General features: G+C 40.6%; 1 protein-coding gene across 7 annotated transcripts in view; it reads left to right on the forward strand.

Moving 5' to 3' along the window:
• The window catches only part of ZFYVE9 (zinc finger FYVE-type containing 9), a 184163-nt gene that overhangs the window by 74187 nt on the left and 90932 nt on the right, over positions 1–19044 (forward strand). For 6 of the 7 annotated variants that reach the window (XM_078156632.1, XM_078156631.1, XM_020987766.2 and 3 more), the window contains exon 3: positions 6694–6799. In XM_078156632.1, the coding sequence (XP_078012758.1) occupies positions 6730–6799 (70 nt within the window). In that variant the 5' untranslated portion in view covers positions 6694–6729. Of the gene's footprint in view, positions 1–4727; positions 4824–6693; positions 6800–19044 lie in introns of all 7 variants that reach the window. The other variant, XM_020987768.2, reaches the window with a different exon arrangement.

Consider the following 19044-nt stretch of genomic DNA (forward strand, 5'->3'; position numbering starts at 1 on the left):
AACCCACCTTAAATTCCTGACCTGAATTTGGGTCTGATTAAGAGTTGCTTAACTCTTCTGCCATTGGCCAAGTGGAAAGCTCTATTGGCAGAATTGTCTGCCTTGGTTCGGAATTCTTGGCCTGGTTATTCCTCCATAAGGCTGAGCTTGACATTATTCCTCCATAAGGCTGAGCTTGACATGGGAAGTGAGACCTTGCTTTGTACCTGAGGTCTGAGCCACACTGTTGGGGCTACTCCTGCTAGTTTCAAAACTTGATTCTTTCTCCACACACCACTCAGGGCCTTCTCCCTACTTGGCAACCTACTGCTTTGTAAGCAGGTCTCCTTACTCCACCCTGGATCTGTGGTAGTAGGGGACACCCTGGGGAGTGGGGGACAGCTGCCAGTTGGTGGAATTGTAAACTGATCCAACCCTTTGAGTTATTAAACTGGCTATACCCTTTGACCCAGCAATACCACTGCTGTGTTTGTTTCCCAAGATGATTAGGTAAAAAGGAAAAGAACCTATATGTTCTAAAATGTTTACAGCAGTTCTCTTTGTGATGGCAAAGAACTGGAAATGGCAAGGATGCCCATCAGTTTGGGAATGGCTGAACAAGTTGTGGCGTGATTGTGAAGGAATAGTACTGTGATATAAGAAATTTTGAGCTCAATGATCTTAGAAAAACATGGATAGACTTGCATGAAATAATGGAGCAAAATGAGCAGAACCGAGAGAATGTTGTATAGATTAATACCGATATTGTTTTCAGAACAGCTTTGAGTGGCTGAGTTGTTTTGACTATTGTAAGTGCTCAAATTAACTACAGAGGACCTATGAAGGAAGACACTGTCTGTATTCAGAGAAAGATATGATAAATAGAAGTATGTATAGGAGGATTTTCCATGTGCACGCGTGTGCGCGCGCACACACACACATGCACACACACACAATTTGTGTCTAATGTTAGCCATCTGTAGGGCAGGGGTGGGAGAAGAGAAGAAAAAAAGGACAGAAGTTACATGGTAACTTTGTTATGTAGCAAATTGTACATAATAAATTTGCAGTTTCATGTGCAATCTTTTTTTTTTCTATTCTGCTATGTTATGGAAATGCTTGTTTTATTTCTTAGGTTCATAATAAAATAAAAAATTTTTTAAAAAGCAAATGTTCTGAAATTATAAAGAACAAAGAAGAGATGAGAAGACACTCCCACCTCGAGCCCTTTTTAGAGATGGGAGGCTCATAAGTGTTGTTCATGGCACATATTTTCAGACTTAAAAAAAAAAAAGGTATTGATTTATTATGCTGATTTTTTCTTTCTTTTTTGTCTTAAAAGTACTGTTTGTTACATGGGATGGCTCTCTGGCAGGGGAAGGAAGAGGAATACTGGGATACTTATAGTGATATAAAAAGCAAAAAAAAAATCAATGAAAACTTATGAAAATAAATGTATTGCTTTGAAAAACTCTCAGACTTGTGATTATTGTATACCTGTCCTGTGAGGCCTTCAGTGAATGTGATGGTAATTGAGTCTCTGTGTACATAACCTCTGTATCTTGTACTCAGACCTTTATCCTAGACCCTCTAATCTTGTTGCCCAGCAACCTTGGAGAGAATAGTGTAACACAGTGGTAAAAGCTCTGAATGTTGATTCTGGAGACCTGGCGTTTATCTGCAGCTCTGTTCTCCTTACCTAGTTATATGACCATTTCCTAGCTCAATAACCTGAGTGAGTCGTCCTGGGGCCTATTTCCTTGTCTGTAAAATAGGGATGATGATATTTGCACCATTTGTCTCTTTGGGTGGTTGTGAGGAAAGTGTGAGAGATGTTAGATGCTGCAATCACCTGGTTGTCTTTTCTGGCTGTTGCTGATCATACCTGTTCTCTTCTCAGCCATCAGAGTGATCTTCCAGAAGCACAGGTCTGTTCAGTGAACTCCAGGATTAAATATGAAATCTTGCTTTTGATTTTTAAAGCTCTTCATAACTTAACCCATGGAGAACTTACTCTGCTCCACTTTTAGTCTCAACTAAAATCCCATGTCCTGTAGGAAGCCTTTGTCAAGCCGTGACTCTTAGTGATAGTGCCTGCCCTTTCCTAAATATTTACTTTTTTGTCCAGTATATAGTTTATTTGTACATATTTCCTCATTTTCTCCTCCATTAAATTGTGAGCTCCTCGAGGGCAGATTTTGCCTCTTTTTGAATCCCTAGTGCTTAGCACAGTGACTGGCTCCTAGTAGGTGCTTAACAGATGTTTATTGGTTAACTTTGTTAGGTTTATCCTTAGATATTTTATGTATTTTGTAGTTATTTAGAATGAGATTTCCCTTTCTCTTGTTGCTTTTTGTTATTGTTATATGGAAGTACTATTATTTTTTGAGGGTTTATTGTATAACCTGCAGTTTTGCTTAAGCTATTGTCTCTATTAGTGTCTTTGCTGATTCTTTAGGATTTTCCAAGTATACTGCCTTATCAGCAGATAGGGAGGCTTTATCTCCTCTTTAGTGTTCTTTATGCCTTCAGTCTCCTCCTCGTGCCTTATTGCTGTTGCTCTCATTTCCAGAATTATAACAAAAAATAGTGGGGAGAGTGGGCATCCTTGCTTCACATCTGTATTTATTGGGATAGGTTCTAATGTATCTCCATTGCATATAATATTTGCTTTTAGTTTTAAATAGATGCTTTTTATAATATTTAAAAAAAGGTGCCTCTGTGCCTATACTTTGTAGTTGTTTTTTTTTTTAACAAGAAAGAATGTTAGTACTTTGCCAAAGACTTTTTCAGGATCTATTGAGAGATGATCATGTAGTTTTGGATGTTTTGGTTTTTAATATGATTAATCATGTTGATTGTTTTCCTAATGTTGACTCATCCTTGCATCCTTGATATAGATCCCACTTGGTCATAATGAATTATTTCTTGGGTAAATCCCTGTAGTCTTTGACAGGATTTTGCTTAAATTTTTTGAGTTGATACTCATTAATGACATTGGCTGATAGTATAGCACTTTCTTTGATGCAGGCACACCATGCTGGGTGGTCCTGTGTCAGCGTCTCCCATGTCTCACAATCGATTCCAAAGTTCTTCAGAGAGACCTTGAGAATGTCTTTGTATTGCTTCTTCTGACATACTTCTGTGAGTACCTGTTCTGTGTGAGTTCTCTGTAAAATAGGCTTTTAGGTAAGCGTGCATTTCGCATTTGAAAAACCAGCCCCTCAGAGTTGTACCCTCTGCAGTGGAGTTTGAATGCTTAGCGGTTCAGCTCGAAAAAAGAACCTCAGTGTCCGGTGCCTCATCTTGCCAAGGAATCTTTGGAATCTTCTGATGACAGTTCAAATGGAAGCAATTCCTTTTTGAAATCTGATGCTCTCCCACCCTTTCCTTCAGAGCCTCGCAAACACTGAACTGGCTCTGGCAGTGTGTGCATGAACCTCATCATCTGTGTGTACGTCCCTCGAAAGAGTACCGACAAGGTAAGCGAACGATCCACAGCATTCACAGTGTCTTCATTTACTGTAACTGATGGTCCCACATATGGATGGTGTGGTGCTGGCTGGGGAAGAACCCTGTTTTCTTGGTGTTAACTTCAGACCAAAATTAGCACAAGTGGCAGAGAATCCATCTATACTTTGTTACATCTCAGCCTCAGAGGCTGCATTGAGTGCATAATCATCTGAAAAAAAAAATGCACACACCAACTCTCCCTCTACTTTAGTCTTGGCTCTTGTAGCCCTTTCAAGTTAAGTAATTTCCTGTCAGTGTGGTAGCGACCTTCATGCTGTTTTCATCCTCATCGAAGGCATCCAACAACATCGCTGAAAACTGTGTGCTAAAAAAAGGCATGGGAACGAGCACAAAGCCCTGCTTCAGTTCATTAGAGACTGGGAGAGCACAAGGTGATTGTCCATTATCTACAGCCCATGTGAACATGGTGTCATGAGATTAATGTGAAATACTGACGAACTTCTACAGGCAACCGCATCTTGCTGTGATTTTCAACAAGCCCTCATGGCCGACACCATGAAGGACCTTACTGTGTACAGACCTCTGTTCTGCTCTTGGCCTTTCTCTTAGAGTTGTCGGGCAGCAAACACCACATCAACCATTCCTTGGCCCTTTCTGAAGCCACACTGGCTCTTGGGGAGATGTGAGACTAGAATTTAGGAGGAAGATGAGGACTGGTTATCTAGCTCTCTGAGTCTTCAGAGATGATAAATGAGTGAATGGGAGCGGGTGAGGTCACCACTGGGGAGAGTGTAGAGAAATCAAAAAGAACTGGTACAGAGCCTCAGGGGAACACCCACGGTTTGTGGTTGTGACACGGATGATGAGCCAGCAAAGGCTGGTCAGAAGGCGCAGTCATGTAGGTAGAAGGGATACCAGGAGTTGACCTATTAAGCCACAGAGAGGAGAGAGTGTCCAAGAGAAGGTAATCCACAGTGCCTTGTGCTACAGAGAGGCTGAGAGAGATGAGAACTGAGAAGGAACAATTAAACTGTGAGGAATTGCTTTCCTTGTCTGGTCAAGGGAAAGCCCGTGTTAATGAGGTCTTGGATCCTATGACATGTGGAAATATCTTAGTTGAAAATTCACCAATGATAAAGGAAAATATAATTGTCTCACTACTGATTCTAGACAGACATTGTGCTGCTGGGCTTTAAAAAAAAATCATCAATATCTTTCGTTTGAAAACCGCCATCATTTCTGAATATGATTCCAACTCTTTTCTTTTCCCACAGACATCACTTTAAAAAAAAAGAAAAAAATTCAACAAAGTTCAACATATGTAAGATTCACTTCCCATAGTCCACTACCTCTTTAAAGAAATGGGAAAGGTACATTCTCATATCTCTTCTTTTTGGGGCCAGATTTGGTCATTATAATTTCATAGCATTTAGCTTTGTTTTATTGCTGTTCTTTCCTTTTACATGATTGTAATCATTGTGTATATTATTTTTCTGGTTCTACTTCACTTTGCATCGATTTCCCTGCTTCTCTATATACGTCATATTTATAATTTCCTATAGCACCATAATTCCATTACATTCTTGTAACATACCTTGTTTAGGCATTCTAAAAATTCTGTTTTATTTCCAGTCCTTTGATAATTCAAAAAGTGTTGATTATAAATATTTTGGTGTAATTTGGACTTTTGGGGAAAAAAATCAATTAACCTCCTTGTGGGTATGTGCCTAACAAAGTGATCTCTGTGTTAGTGGTTATGGGTCACTTCTACCTATGTGATAATCAGCAAGTGACTTAACCTTTCAGGCAGCTCTCTGAAGATTACAAGTTGTAGACTAGATGTTGGTTTCCATCCGTGTTTCACCACTCAGGGTTCCCCGTGCTGATTTAATCACAAATCTAGACCAAAAAGAAAAATAAATCCAAATTATGTATTTGTTGCTTGGTTTTTTATTTGAACTTTATAGCTTAAAAATGCATTTCTTTCATTCTACTGGTTTTCATTTAGTTGAAATTTAAGCCTGTTTACTTATGGATGAGTAATAGTTTGATTCTGTTCAATAGATACTAAGTTTAAATACCAATCTTGTGCTATGCACTGTGCCTTGCAGAAAGAGAGAGAGAGAGAGAGAGAGAGAGAGAGAGAGAGAGAGAGAGAGAGAGAGAGAGAGAGAGAGAGATAAGAGACTGGCTGAGTGATGTTATTGATGTAGAAAATATCCCAGTTAAAGAAACTGCCTGCCAATGCAAGTCAGTACCTTCTCTCAGTTTATAGTTTAGTTACCCCTACACAGATAACTCTTTTTGCTTCGTTTTGGTTTTTGGTGAGGCAGTCGGGGTTAAGTGACTTGCCCAGAGTCACACAGCTAGTAAGTGTCAGATAACTTTTTTTTTTCAAATAACTTTTAATACATAATAAATACAGCAGAAAAGTATAAAACCAAAACTTTGTGGCTTCAGGGGATTGGTGGAAGGGTTTGTTGTCCCAGAGCTTTTTACCCATCCATACCTTATTTCATGTTCTTTTTGTTCATGTCTTTTCGTAAACCCTCTGGAAGTTTTCCTTTTATACATATGTAAATAACAGTAACAGAAAAAGACAGAGCTTAGTCAAATGTCCAAGATAGGTATATGCTCTGTGACATCGTATGAGAGACCTCCTGCGGAACTTATAATGAAGGATACATTTTTGGACATGGCTAATGTGAGAATTTGTTTTGCTTGACTATGAATATTTGTTATGAGAGTTTTCTTTTTCTTTCAATTGTTCCATGGGGAGAGGAGGAGGAAAGTGGGAGGAAGAGAGAATAAATGATCTAATTTTAAAAACCTAGGGGGAGAAATGGTTATCACCTACTGGAGGCATCAGGCAAGACTTGACAAAGGAGTTAATATTTTATCTGGTCCTCAAAAATGATTGAAGGGGTTCTTCTTCTGCAGGGTGTACATACTATGTTTTAGGAACAATGTAAATTAAAGGTAGAGAGGTCCCTGAGAACAGCACAGTGTCCAGTGTAGCAGGCTTTTCTATCTCCTGGATGAGAATCATGGCATGGAGAATTTTGTTTTGATCATTTGGAAACAATTGCAGCTGATTTAGAAAGTTTATGTTTTGGATTTGCCCCTATTTTTATGTAGATTATAAACACATTTACTCCTGTCTGACTTGGGCTTTGCATATTGCAGTATTTTAATGATGCCAAATTCAATACAAATTCTTGATTTTGTTTTGCCTTTTAGGTTTAAAAAATTCACTTGAGTGGTGCTTCCTGACCAATGGAGAACTATTTCCAAGCAGAGGCATACAACCTGGATAAGGTTTTAGATGAATTTGAACAGAATGAAGGTGAGCGTTTCCTTTGGCATCCTTGCACGTATGTACCGCAAAGAAAATGATGGCGGGGCATTGTAAGGTAATGCAGCAATCTTTAGAAAACCAGAGAGCAGTGAAGCAAAAACTCTTGCTTGCATTTCCCAAACTTGCAAAAGTCAGCGTTTCTTTGGTATTGTTGTCCTATTGGCAACAGATGTTGATTCTTTAGCAAAAGAAGAATCATTTGGAAACCAAAAGATGATGGCATGAGTGTATTTTGCTATAAATAGTTGAATACAAAAGAAAGTTGGACTCCAGTTAGTTGTCCCAGCTAATGCTGGTACTGGAGAATAGATGATGAAACATGCGTTCCTCTTCTTGGTAGAGAGGCGGTAGTCAGTGGGCTGGGACATGGCATTCATTGTCAGACAGGGCCCTTGGCCTCATTGCTTTTGCTTAACTTTTTTTTTTTCCATTGTGACATGGGAGGTTTCCATTTTGAAGGGATGAAGTAGAAGCAAAATATATTGGGAAATGAGGGTGACATTGAAACAATCAACACAAAAATAAAAACGCGAGGAAGTGCCCAGTCATGGTGCTCACTGTGCCATCATATGGACTGATGGTATGCTCTCTCGGGTCACTTTAGCAATCTCAGAATTACTTGAAAGAATAACTTAAGAATACACAATATTCCAAAGTACCCATCTGTGCTGTTTCCCCTTTTTCTAGCCGTGATTCATTAGGAGCAGAATATAGCAAGTCAGCAAGAAAAATGCTCTTTCACCCGAACCCTGTAAATTTAGAACTGGCCTAGACAAAGAAATCTAATTAGTTAGTAGTGGCTCCAGGAGTATGGACGAGCCTTCAGTTATTTTCAAGCTTCAGCATAAAGGGGTAGGAAAAATGGTTTTTGCCTCCCTGCCAGCGATTCACCTTGACCTGTAGAGACACTGGGGATGCAGGTCTGACCTAGTTTAGGCTACTCTGAGCCTGTGATCATAACAGCTTATGTTTGTATAGGAAGGACTTTAAGGTTTTTTGTAAAAGATTTGCTCTCAACATCTCATCCTGGGTAGTACCAATATTTTTATTTTCTTTTTGCAGATAACAAAAGCTGTGTTTATATGAACATTAAGGTTTTTCAAAATACTTTTATTATGTATCATTTCATATGATCCTCACAACAACCCTGTGAGGAGGATGCTATTATTATCCTTAATTTAGTGGTGAGAGAGGTTAAGAAACTAGCCCAGAGTCACACAACTAGAAAGTGTCTGAGGCTGAATTTGAATTCAGCACTGCACCAGAGAGATTAAGTGACTGGGAGTGATCATATAGTTTGTAAGTGTCAGAGCCAGAATTCAAGCCAGAACTCCTAAGTCCAGGTCTCACTTTGACCTCTGGTATTTGATCAGTGCATGCCAGAATTTACTTCATCTCTATGAAGTCTTCAGGATCATAGAGGACCCTGAAGTAAGCCATTCCTCAGGGTCGGTATTACTTCAGATGGCTGTGATATACCAGGCGCTGTGCTGGTGGGGCATAAAGACAAAAACGAACAAACAGTCCCTGCCCACAAGTACCTTACATTCAGATACCTCATGGTCAGGAATACTAATGGCTAGGGGGTCAGAACTTCCATAGGAAGTAGCAGCACATATAAAGCAAGCCATGAGAGAGGTTGGAGATTCTAAGAGGGAAAAGTGAAATCCCTTCCAGTTATGGAGCATGGACTGTGCAAAAGCCTGGAAATGGGGATCGAAAATAGCATAGACCATTTGGGCTAGAACAGGGGTGGAGAACCTGCGGCCTCGAGGCCACATGTGGCCTTCTAGGTCCTTGGGTGCAGCCTTTTGACTGAGTCCAAGTTTTACAGAAAAAATTAGAATGTCAAATACATGAAGAGGAGTGATGTATAATAAATCTGAAATGGTAGGGTACAGCCAGATTAATAAAGACTTCAAATGCCAAGCTGAATAGATGGATGGATGGATGGATGGATGGATGGATGGATGGATGGATGGATGACTCAGTGAATAAAATCTTTTTAAAAAGTTTGGTAAGACCATCTACAGTACTCTCAAGGAACTCACGTTCTAGTGGAGGCGACAGCACACGTAGGTTTTAGTTGTAAGTCAGCTGGAAAGATCCCATGGTCTTGAAGATGCCATCACAAAGCAGATGGTAGTGCGTCTTCTTCAACACTTTTCTGCTGATAATCATATCTGTTTCTGTCGTGGAACTGTTTGATAGGGCGCAGGACTTTGGCAGTGAGAAATCATTTTCTGGGTCTTCAGTAGCTGTCGCCTCTCAGCACCTGCTGATGCAGATGCCAGGTGGCATCTCCACGGGGGTTGGTTGCTTCCTGGGTTGATGGCAATGAGAGCTGGTAGTTTGTGGGTTGCTGCCACTCTTGGGTCTTTTGGGCATACTCATTCAGATAGGGATGCTTGGTCAGCGGGTAGTGTTGCTGGTAGGAAGAAAAATTTGTAGCCTCTCCTGGGGACGATAGGGTGCTACTGAAGGATCTTGAGCAGCACACTGACTTAGTTGAACTTGTGCTTTAGTAAGATTTTTTTGGCAGCTGTGTGGGCACTTTGGAAGAAAGAGAAACAGAATCCCGTACATGAGTACAGACACTGCTGCAAGAAATCAGATGAGAGGTAATGAATCTCTGAGCTAGAGCATTTCCCTGTGGACAGAGAGCAGTAAATGGATTATAGGAATATTGTGGATGGGAAATGAGTAAGATGTGGCCGCTGACTGGATGTGTGGTTAAAGGGGACAGAAAGTCAGGGAGAGTTCTGAGTAACTTGGATGACTTGAAGAGTGATGGAGCCTGGCCTGACATACAGTCTGAAGTCAGTAAGTAGGTGGAAGAAGGAACAAACAAAGAGAAGAATCACACTGTTAGAATTACGATGACAGGGATGCTTAAAACACCAGCATAGAAGAAGGAGAGAAAAGAAGGGAGGAAGGAAGGGGGGAGAAGAAAGAAGGAAGGAAGGAAAGAAATAAACATTTATTAAAGGTACCTGAAAAGAAGCGAGAGAAGGTACCTATCATTGAGACATAATTTTGAAGTTCAGAAAATCAGGAAGAGGGCCAGGGTGGGATTTAAGATAGGCTAGTCTGGTCTTCTTCACAAAATGGCAGCTAAAGGAGGAAGTCACCAATGGGAGAAGGGGAGCAGGACTTGCAGATGGGTGTTTCAGTGTCAAGGCATGATTCTGAAGTCCAGAAAGTCAGGAACAGGGACAGGAGGGGAAATGCCAAAGCATTTATAAGCAAAACCTCAAAGTAAAACACAGCTCGCGCACAAATACAGCTAGAATTCCTGGAAGAGCTGAAATGAAGCAAGAGTTTTTTTAAAAGTTTGAAATGTTTTTATAACTGAAATAAGAGTGCTAGAGGAAAAAGTTGGGGGAAAAAATGAGAGCAGTGGAAGAAAAAAATGGAAACGGCAAGCTTGGCACGAGAGGTACAAAACCTTGCCCAAGCAGCAAACTCTCTGAAAATTAGCATGGATTAAATAGAAGCTAATGACTCCATGAGACAACAAGAATTATTAAAATAAAGTCAAAAGACTGAAGAAAATAGAAGAAAAACATAAGCTATCTCTTAGCAAAAACTACTAACCTGTAAAATTGATCAAGGAGGGAAAAAAATAAGAATCATTGGACTACCTAAAAGTCATAACCAAAAAGGAGCCTAGGCATTCTATTTCAAGAAATATTAAAAGAAAACTGTCTAGATCTCCTAGAACAGGAGGGCAAAGTGGAAACAGAAAGAATCTACCAGTTACCTCCTGAAAGAAACTCCAAAATGAAAACTTCCAGGACAAGAATAGCCAAAACTCAAGAGTTTCCAGGTCAAAGAAAAAAAATACTACACCTAGCCAGAACGAAAGAATTCAAGTACTGTGGAGCCACAGTCAGAATTGCACACAATTTAGCAGCCTTTGTGGCAAAGGAGTAGAGAGTTTGGAATGTGATATTCGCAAAAGCAAAGGATATAAGCCTTACAATCAAGAATAATTTAACCAGCAACATTGAGTACAATCTTACTGTGGAATAAATGGATCTTTAATGAAAGAGAGGACTTGAAGCATTCCTAATGAAAAGACCAGAGCTGTGTAGAAATTTTGAAGTACATCCACAGGATTTAAGTGAAACATAGAAGGGCGAACTTGAGCAAGCAGTCATAAGGGACTAAAAAAGGATACGCTCATTATGTCTTATTAGGGGACGTGTCTTTTCTCTGAATCTTGTCATCATCAGGAGTCATAGAAAGAGGACCTACGAGTGGCTCTGTCTTGTCTCGATAATCTTAACTGAAGAATGGAAAAGGTGTTGAAGAGAAATACACTGGAGAGGGCAGTGGAAAGGGAAAGTTGGGGAAATTATTTCATGCTATCGGGGGTGCAAGTATAATTCTGTACAAACAAGGAGGAAGGCGTGGGGGGAATGGCTGGCACGTGAATCATACTCCCATGTCTGTTGGTCAAAGGAGAGTAGAATACCCACACACATTTGAGTGCAGAAATATATTTTTCTAAACAGGGAAACATGAGGGAAAGGGAAAAAGACAGAGAGGGGAATTAGAGGGGAGAGTGTTCGAAGAAGAATTAGTTCTGAACAAAACAAACTCTTAAGGATACTATTTTTGTGGTTGTTGTTTGTCCTTCATTTTTTGAAGAGGACCATGGCATCAGGGAGGTGATGTCATGACTTGTAAGTGAATTGGATTTAAGTGAGGCAGGGCTGTGCAAAGTCACCAGCCTCACTTTCTCCATTTGGGTCTGTGACCAAATAGAGATCAGGACGACTAGAGATAGCTCTGGATGCAGTGGGAGACCTTGGCCTCTTTAAGCCAAGGTCTTTCTCAGGTCTCTGTTTGACTAGGCAAGGCCCATTCAGTGCTTAAGGCTAAGTAAGAAATGAGGCAAAGACTGGCCTCTTTTATCTAGTCAAAGAAAAGATATCAATCTGGATCGTGCCTTAAACCCAGATCACTTTGGCACTCATTGATTGGCTACCCATAGGTCCCAGCCCAACCCCAGCCGGGTCATTGTTTGGGCCCTGATGGCTCTGAATGAATGTAAATAGCACCTGTTTCTGTTTTGGCCAGAATTCTGAGTCTCTCCATGCCTCACCCCCATTGATTTAAGGAGACTCCAGTGACCACCTAGCCTCTGTCTGAAGACCTCCATCGAGGGGAACTCATCACCTCCTACGGTGACCCATTCCACCTTTGAATGGCTTTCATTTTAGGAAGTTTTTCCTGATGACAGATCCTTTGCAGCTTCTGCTTATTCTCCTGGTTCTGCCTTCTGCGCCTGAAAAGAACAGTCCTAAACCCTGCATGTGATAAAGTCTTCTCCAGGTTAAACATATCCATTTCCTTCCAACTGGTCGTTATATGAAGTGGACTGGTCTTCTTGGTTGCTCTCTTCTCCAGTTGGTCATTGTGCTTTTGAAACTGTGACATCTAGAACTGAACATAATATTCCAGATGAGGTCTGATGAGGACAGAGTACAAGGGAACTGTCACCCCCTTATTCCAGGAATTTCAGTATCTTTTAATGTAAGCCAAGATCACATTTTTGGGCTGCCACATAATGCATTTTTTTTTCTCTTTTTAAAAAAATTTCCTTTTTTTCCCTTTTAACTTAATAGTCAGTCATCTTTGTAAGATTTTGAGCTCCAAATCTTTTTCCTTCCCTCCCTTCTCTCTCCCTTCCCAAAGACAGCAAGCAATCTGATATAGGTTATACATGTACAGTCATGTTAAACATCTTTCCACATTAGTCATGTTGTGAAAGAAAACTCAGAGCAAAAGGGGAAAACCACGAGAAAGGAAAAAAAAGTGAAAGTAGTGTGCTTTGATGTGCATTCAGATTCCATAGTCCTTTCTCTGGATGTGGTCAGCATTTTCCATCATGCGTCCCTTGGAATTGTCTTGATTGTTGCATTGCTGAAAAGAGCTATGTCTGTCATAGTTGATCATCACACAGTGTTGTGATGTTAGTGAACCGCGTCATACTTCTGACCCATAGGATCGTGGGGATACATTTTTAGATCTGGAAGCGGCTTTACAGGTCATCTAGTCCGACTCATTTGACAGACAAGGAAACTGAGACACAAGAAGGTTAAGTGACTTATGCAAGGTTTCCTAGGTGGGAAATGGCAGAGGCAGGACATAAAACCAGATTCTCTGACTTGACAGTCAGCACTCTTTCCACTGTGCCATGCTGCTTCTCAAGTTCTTATTGAGCTTTCAATCCACTAAAAGTCCCAAAGCTTTTTTTAGGTAAACTGTTATTTAACCATGCCTTTCCTCTTGATCAGTCTGTAGAAGTGGAGGAGGAGAATGATGGTAATCCTGAATTGGGATTCGGCAAATAGTGAGTGGAAATAATATAAGAAGGAAGGGGTTTCAAGAATAAATGCATAGATTAACTGGTTACTTACATTAGCAAGATTGCAAAAGGGGTGGAAATGAGGCCAGACCTGGAGTAATGTACTGGGAAAGCAGGGATGGGATGATCTCGCAGTTAGTATAAAGAATGGGTTTAGAAAAAATGGTGCATTAGGAGAGATGGATGGCTAGGAAGGCGTGAGGTAGAGGGATTTCAGAGTTCTGGATCATGGGGCTAAAAGCGTCAAATATTTGACCATCCCTGTGTGTAGCTGATGTGTCACAGGAGTTGGGGAGTGTTATGAGCTAGGAGGCCTGAGTTATTTAAGGGGATATCAATATGTCACAGAAGCAGAGAGTCTGAGACTTGAAGGAGACCCCAGTGACCATTCATTCCAATCCACACAAGAAAGGAATGTCCACTATCGCGCGCCCACTAAGTGATCATCCAACCTCTGCTTGAAGTCCTCCAGCGGAAGGCAGCCTCCCGCCCCCGAGGCGGCCCGTCCTGGTTTTGGAGAGCTTCTGTCACCTGGAAGTTATGCCTGGCAGCGAGCCTAAATCAGCCTTTTTGCCCCTTCCACCATTACTCCTGCTATTGTCCCCTACTGCCAAACATCCTCATTTGACATGGTGGACACTCGGACTACCAAAGGTTGAAAGATTGTCTTCTTTTAAATTTTTTTGTATTCATAAATTATTTATGTCTGTAAGGTTTGCCTGTCAAATTACAGATGGAACAAAATTAGAAGAGTGTCAGTGGATCAGAAATACAAGAACTCTCTTTGTTAGAAAGTTGGATGAAATCTAGTAAGATAAAATTTAGTAGTGATAAGTATAGAAAGTCTTGCACATGGGTTTAGAAAACTGATTTCATGAGCAAAAAGTGGAGGGGATGGGCACAACTAAATAGCAGTTCAAACCAAAGAGCTCCGGGTTTTTTAGTAATCTAAGTTCAGTATAAGTCAGCAGTGCAACATAGCAGTCAAGAAAGCTGCTGTGATTTTATATTTTTTAGGTTTGAAATTTTATTTTTTCCAATTACATGTAAAAACAATTTTTACTTTGTTTTTTTAAAAATTTTGAGCTCCAAATTCTCTTCCTTATCCCTCCCCTCCCCCATCATTGATAAGGCAAGCCGTTTTATATCGCTGTGCAGACATGTGAAACATATTTCCAAATTATTCATGTTATAAAAGAAAACAGACCCAAAAAACCCAAGAAAAATAAAGTTTTTTAAAAATATGCTTTGGGGCAGCTAGGTGGCACAGTGGATTTGGATCTTCCCCAATTGATGGGCATCCTGTTATTTTCTAATTCTTTGCCTCTATTTTTGTACCCATGAGTCCTTTTCCTTTTTCTTTGATCTCTTTGGGGTATTGATTTAATAGTGATATTGCTGGGTCAGAGGGTATATAAACAGTTTTATAGCCCTTTGGGAATAGTTCTAAATTGCTTTCCAGAATGGTTGGATTAGTTCACAACTCTACCAACTGTGCATTAGTGTCCCAGTTTTCCCACATCCCCTCTAACGTTTGTCATTTTCCTTTTTTTCCCCCCACATTAGCCAATCTGATAGTTGTTTTAATTTGCATTTCTCTAAACAGTAGTGATTTAGAGCATTTTTTCATGACTCTAGGCTTGACTATAGACAGTTTTGATTTCTTGGTCTGAAAGCTGCCTGTTTATGTACTTTGACCATTTATCAATTGAGGAATGACTCTTATTCTTATATATTTGACTAATTTTTCTGTATTTTTGAGAAATGAAGTCTTTGTCAGAAAAACTTTCTATAAAAGTTTCCCCCCCAGTTTTCTGCTTTCCTTCTAATCTTGGCTGCTTTGGTTTTGTTTGTGTAAAATTTTTAAAATTTAATGTGATCAAAATTACTCATTTTAGGTACTGTTATGCTCTCTATCTCTTGTTTGGTCATAAATTCTTCCCTTATCTATAGACCTGACCTGTAAACTATTCCATGCTCCCCTAATTTGCTTATGGTATCACCCTTTATTTCTAAATCATGTAATCTACTCTGCTATCTGCTTCTGTTTTATGGGTAAGTTCATTCCATTCACATTCAGTTATGATTACTAACTGTGAATTTCCCTTCATCCTACTGTTCTCCCCTGTTTATCTTCTCTCTCTCTCTCTCTCTCTCTCTCTCTGCCATTGCCTCTCTCTGTCTCTCTCTCCTTTCAGTCTGTCCCTCCTCAAAAGTGTTTTGCTTCTGACCGATGGCTCCCCACCTCCATCTGTCCTCCCTTGTTTTCAGCCTTACCTTCTCTTATACCCCTCCTCTCTTACTTTCCTGTAGAGTAAGATAGATTTCTCTACCCAACAGTTCCAGTAAGAGGAAGGTTCAAGTGTTGCCTGCCACTCCCACCCCCATCTTCCTCTCCACTGTCGAAGCTCTTTTATGCCTCTTTTATGTGAGATAATGTATCCCATTCTATCTTTCCCTTCCCACCTCTCCCAACGTATTTGTCTTTCTCACTCCTTAATTTTTTTTTTTTTGGATATTATCCCATCATAATCAACTTACACCCATGCCTTCTGTCCTGGCATGTTCCTTCTGACTGCCCCAATGAGGATAAAGTTCTGAGGAGCTGTAAGTATCATCTTCCCATGTAGGAATATAAACAATTTGACCTTATTGAATTCTTTATGATTTCTCTTTCCTGTTAGCCTTTTTAATGCTTCTCTTGAGTCGTGTTTGAAAGTCAAATTTTCTATTCAGCTTTGGTCTTTTCGTCAGGAATGTTTGAAGGTCCTCTGTTTCATTAAATATCCATTTTTTTCCTCCTGAAGAATTATACTCAGTTTTTGGGGGGTTAGTGTTTTTTTTTGTTTTGTTTTGTTTTGTTTTTTTGCTTTTTTTCGTGAGGCAATTGGGGTTAAGTGACTTGCCCCGGGTCACATAGGCTAGTACATATCAAGTATCTGAGGCCGGATTTGAACTCAGGTCCTCTTGACTCCAAGGCCAGAGCTCTCTATCTACTGTGCCACTTAGCTGCTTTAAGGTATGTGATTCTTGATTTTAATCCTAGTTCCTTTGCCTTCTGGAATATCATATTCCAAGCCCTCCAGTCCTTTAATGTAGAAGCTGCTAAATCTTGTGCTATCCTGACTTTGGCTCCGCCATATTTGAATTGTTTCCTTCAGGCTGCTCCAATATTTTCTCATTGATGTGGGAGCACTGGAATTTGGCTTTAATTTTCTTGGGAGTTTTCATTTTGGGATCTCTTTCAGGAGGTGATCAGTGGATTCTAATTCTATTTTGTCCTCTTATTCTAGGATATTAAGGCAGTTTTCCTTGATAATTTCTTGAAATATGATGTCTAGGCTCTTTTTTTTTTCTCAAGGTTTTCAGGTAGTGCAACAATTCTTAAATTATCTCTCCTCGATTTATTTTCCAGCTCAGTTGTTTTTCTGATGAGATGGTTCACATTTTCTTCTATTTTTTTTAACTCTTTTGATTTTGGTCTGTTGTTTCTTAATGTCTCTTGGAGTCCTTAGCTTCCACTTGCCCAATTCTAATTTTTAAGGAATTATTTTCTTCATTGAGCCTTTGTACCTCCTTTTCTATTTGACCAATTGTGTTTTTTAAGGAGTTCTTCTCTTCAGTGGATTTTTGTGCTTTTTTTTTTTTTTAACCGTTTGACCTATTCTGTTTTGTTAAGGTGTTATTTTCTTCAGTATTTTTTTGTGCCTCCTTTGCCAAGCTGCTGATTCCTTTTTCATGATTTTCTTCCGTCACTCTCATTTCTTTTCCCAGTCTTTCCTTTACCTCTTTTACTTGATTTTTAAAATACTTTTTGAGCTCTTCCAGGATTCTTTTTTTGAGCCTGAGACTATCTCACATTTTTCTTTGAGGCTTTGGATGTAGCTGTTTTGAATTTGATACCTTCTAAGTTTGCGTCTTGATCTTCCCTGTCATCATATAACTTTCCATGGCCAGGTTCTTTTTTTTGTTGCTTGCTCTTTTTCTAACTGATTTCTTGACTTTTAACTTTATGTCAAAGTTGGCCATGCCGCCATTTTCAGAGTTAGTTCTGAGGGCCTTTAAGTTTTCAGTTCTTTCAAGGTGGTATGATCTCAGGAGAGGTGTAGCCACTGCTTTTCTGGCCTGTGCTCTGCTCTGTGAGCAACCGCAAGCACTCTTTCCCACCCTAGAACTGTGTCCGGGAGCTCTACTCCTGCTAGTGCCCCTTCTCACCCTGGGACTGTGACCTAGAAGTAAGACCTGGCACCACATAGGGGCAGAGGGTCCCCTGTAATATCCTTCTTACCACTTTTCTAGCCCCCTTATCATCTGTGGGCTGAGAGCTCTGGAAGGTGCTGCCACCACTTGAGTCATCCCACAGGCCTGCTGCTGGCTTGCTGGCACACAGACAGCACTGCACTGAGCTCTCTGCTCATCCCATTGAGACGCACCTTCATGCCGGGCTAGGTTGTCTTGGGCTTTTGTTTCATGCCATTCTTTTGTTGGTGTTGCCACTTCAGAACTCAGCTTTGAGGCATTATTTTAACGTTGTTTGGAGGGGAATTTTGGAGAGTTCTGGTGAGTCCCCTATCTCTACTCTGCCATCTTCAATGATTTTAGACTTATTAAAAGGGGCATAGTGTCTGATACTAGAAGGGAGGCTGTGGCTCTACTGCATTCTCCCTTGATCATACCACATTTAGAACACTGAGTTCGGTTCTGGGTGCCATATTTTAAGTGACCAAATTGATAATCTGGAGAGTGTCTAAAGGAAGGCAGCTAGGAGAGTTTAGATTTTCTGGATCTTACCATAGAACCATAGAAGGATTTGTTGAAAGACTTAGAGAAGAGAAGCCTGGGTCGGGTGGTGTAGGATAGTGATCAAGCTGTGGTCCAAGTACTTGAAGGGCTGTCATGGAGTAGAAGGTTTAGACTTGTTCTCCTTGGACCCCGGATGAGGAACCGTAGAGTGGAAGCTGTAGAAAGGCAGATTTAAGCCCTCTAGCAATTAAGAGACATTCAGAAGTCAAGCAGGCTATTTTAGGAGGTGGTGGATTTCTCTTCCTTGGAGGTGTTCAGGCACAGGCTGAGGAACCACTTTTCAAGTGTGTCGTAGTGCATTCTCATTTTCAGGCATAGATTGGATGACATTGTCTCTGATTTCCTTTGCAACCCTGTGAAGCCTTTCATAACCGGATCCCCCACACCTTTCCAGTCCTGTTACACTTTACATCCCTCTCCACCCCCAGTCCTTCCAGTGACACTCCTACGGAGACATTTCATCTCCTGACTGTGGGCTTTTTCCCTGGTCGTGCCCCAGACATTTAGTAAGCACTTGCTCTTTGCCAGGCATTGTGCCTAAGCCCTTGGAGATACAAAAGAAAGGCAGGGTCTAATGTGAGAAGACAACTCATAAAAAGATACAGAAGTCAGTAAATTTATTAAGTACCCTGTAAGAGCTCGTGGTCTGATAGGGAAGACAATATGAAAGTAACTATGTCGAAACAAGGTGTGTACAGGATAAACTGGAAGGAACCCACTGAGAGAAGGCACTAGAACTAAGAGGGATCAGGATAGGTTTTCTGTAGAAGGTGGGAGTTTAACTGGGATGTGAAGGAAACCTGGGAAGTCACCACCTGGAGATGAGGAGGGAGGGCATTCCAGGCATGTGAAATAGCTAGTGGAAATGTCTGGAGTAGAGGGAGGGGTGTGTATTTCTTGAGGGACAGCAAGGAAGCCAGTGTCGGTAGTTCACAGAGTAAGGGGAGGAGAGTATCGGTATGGTATAAGAAGAACGGGAAGGGAGTGGCGACTTATGGAGGATTTTGATCAGCAAACAGAAGATTTCAAATTTGATCCTGTAGTTAATAGG

This window comes from Phascolarctos cinereus, unplaced genomic scaffold (genome assembly GCF_003287225.1).
Source record: "Phascolarctos cinereus isolate Bilbo 61053 unplaced genomic scaffold, phaCin_HiC Scaffold_5;HRSCAF=322, whole genome shotgun sequence".
Classification (NCBI taxonomy): Eukaryota; Metazoa; Chordata; class Mammalia; order Diprotodontia; family Phascolarctidae; genus Phascolarctos; species Phascolarctos cinereus.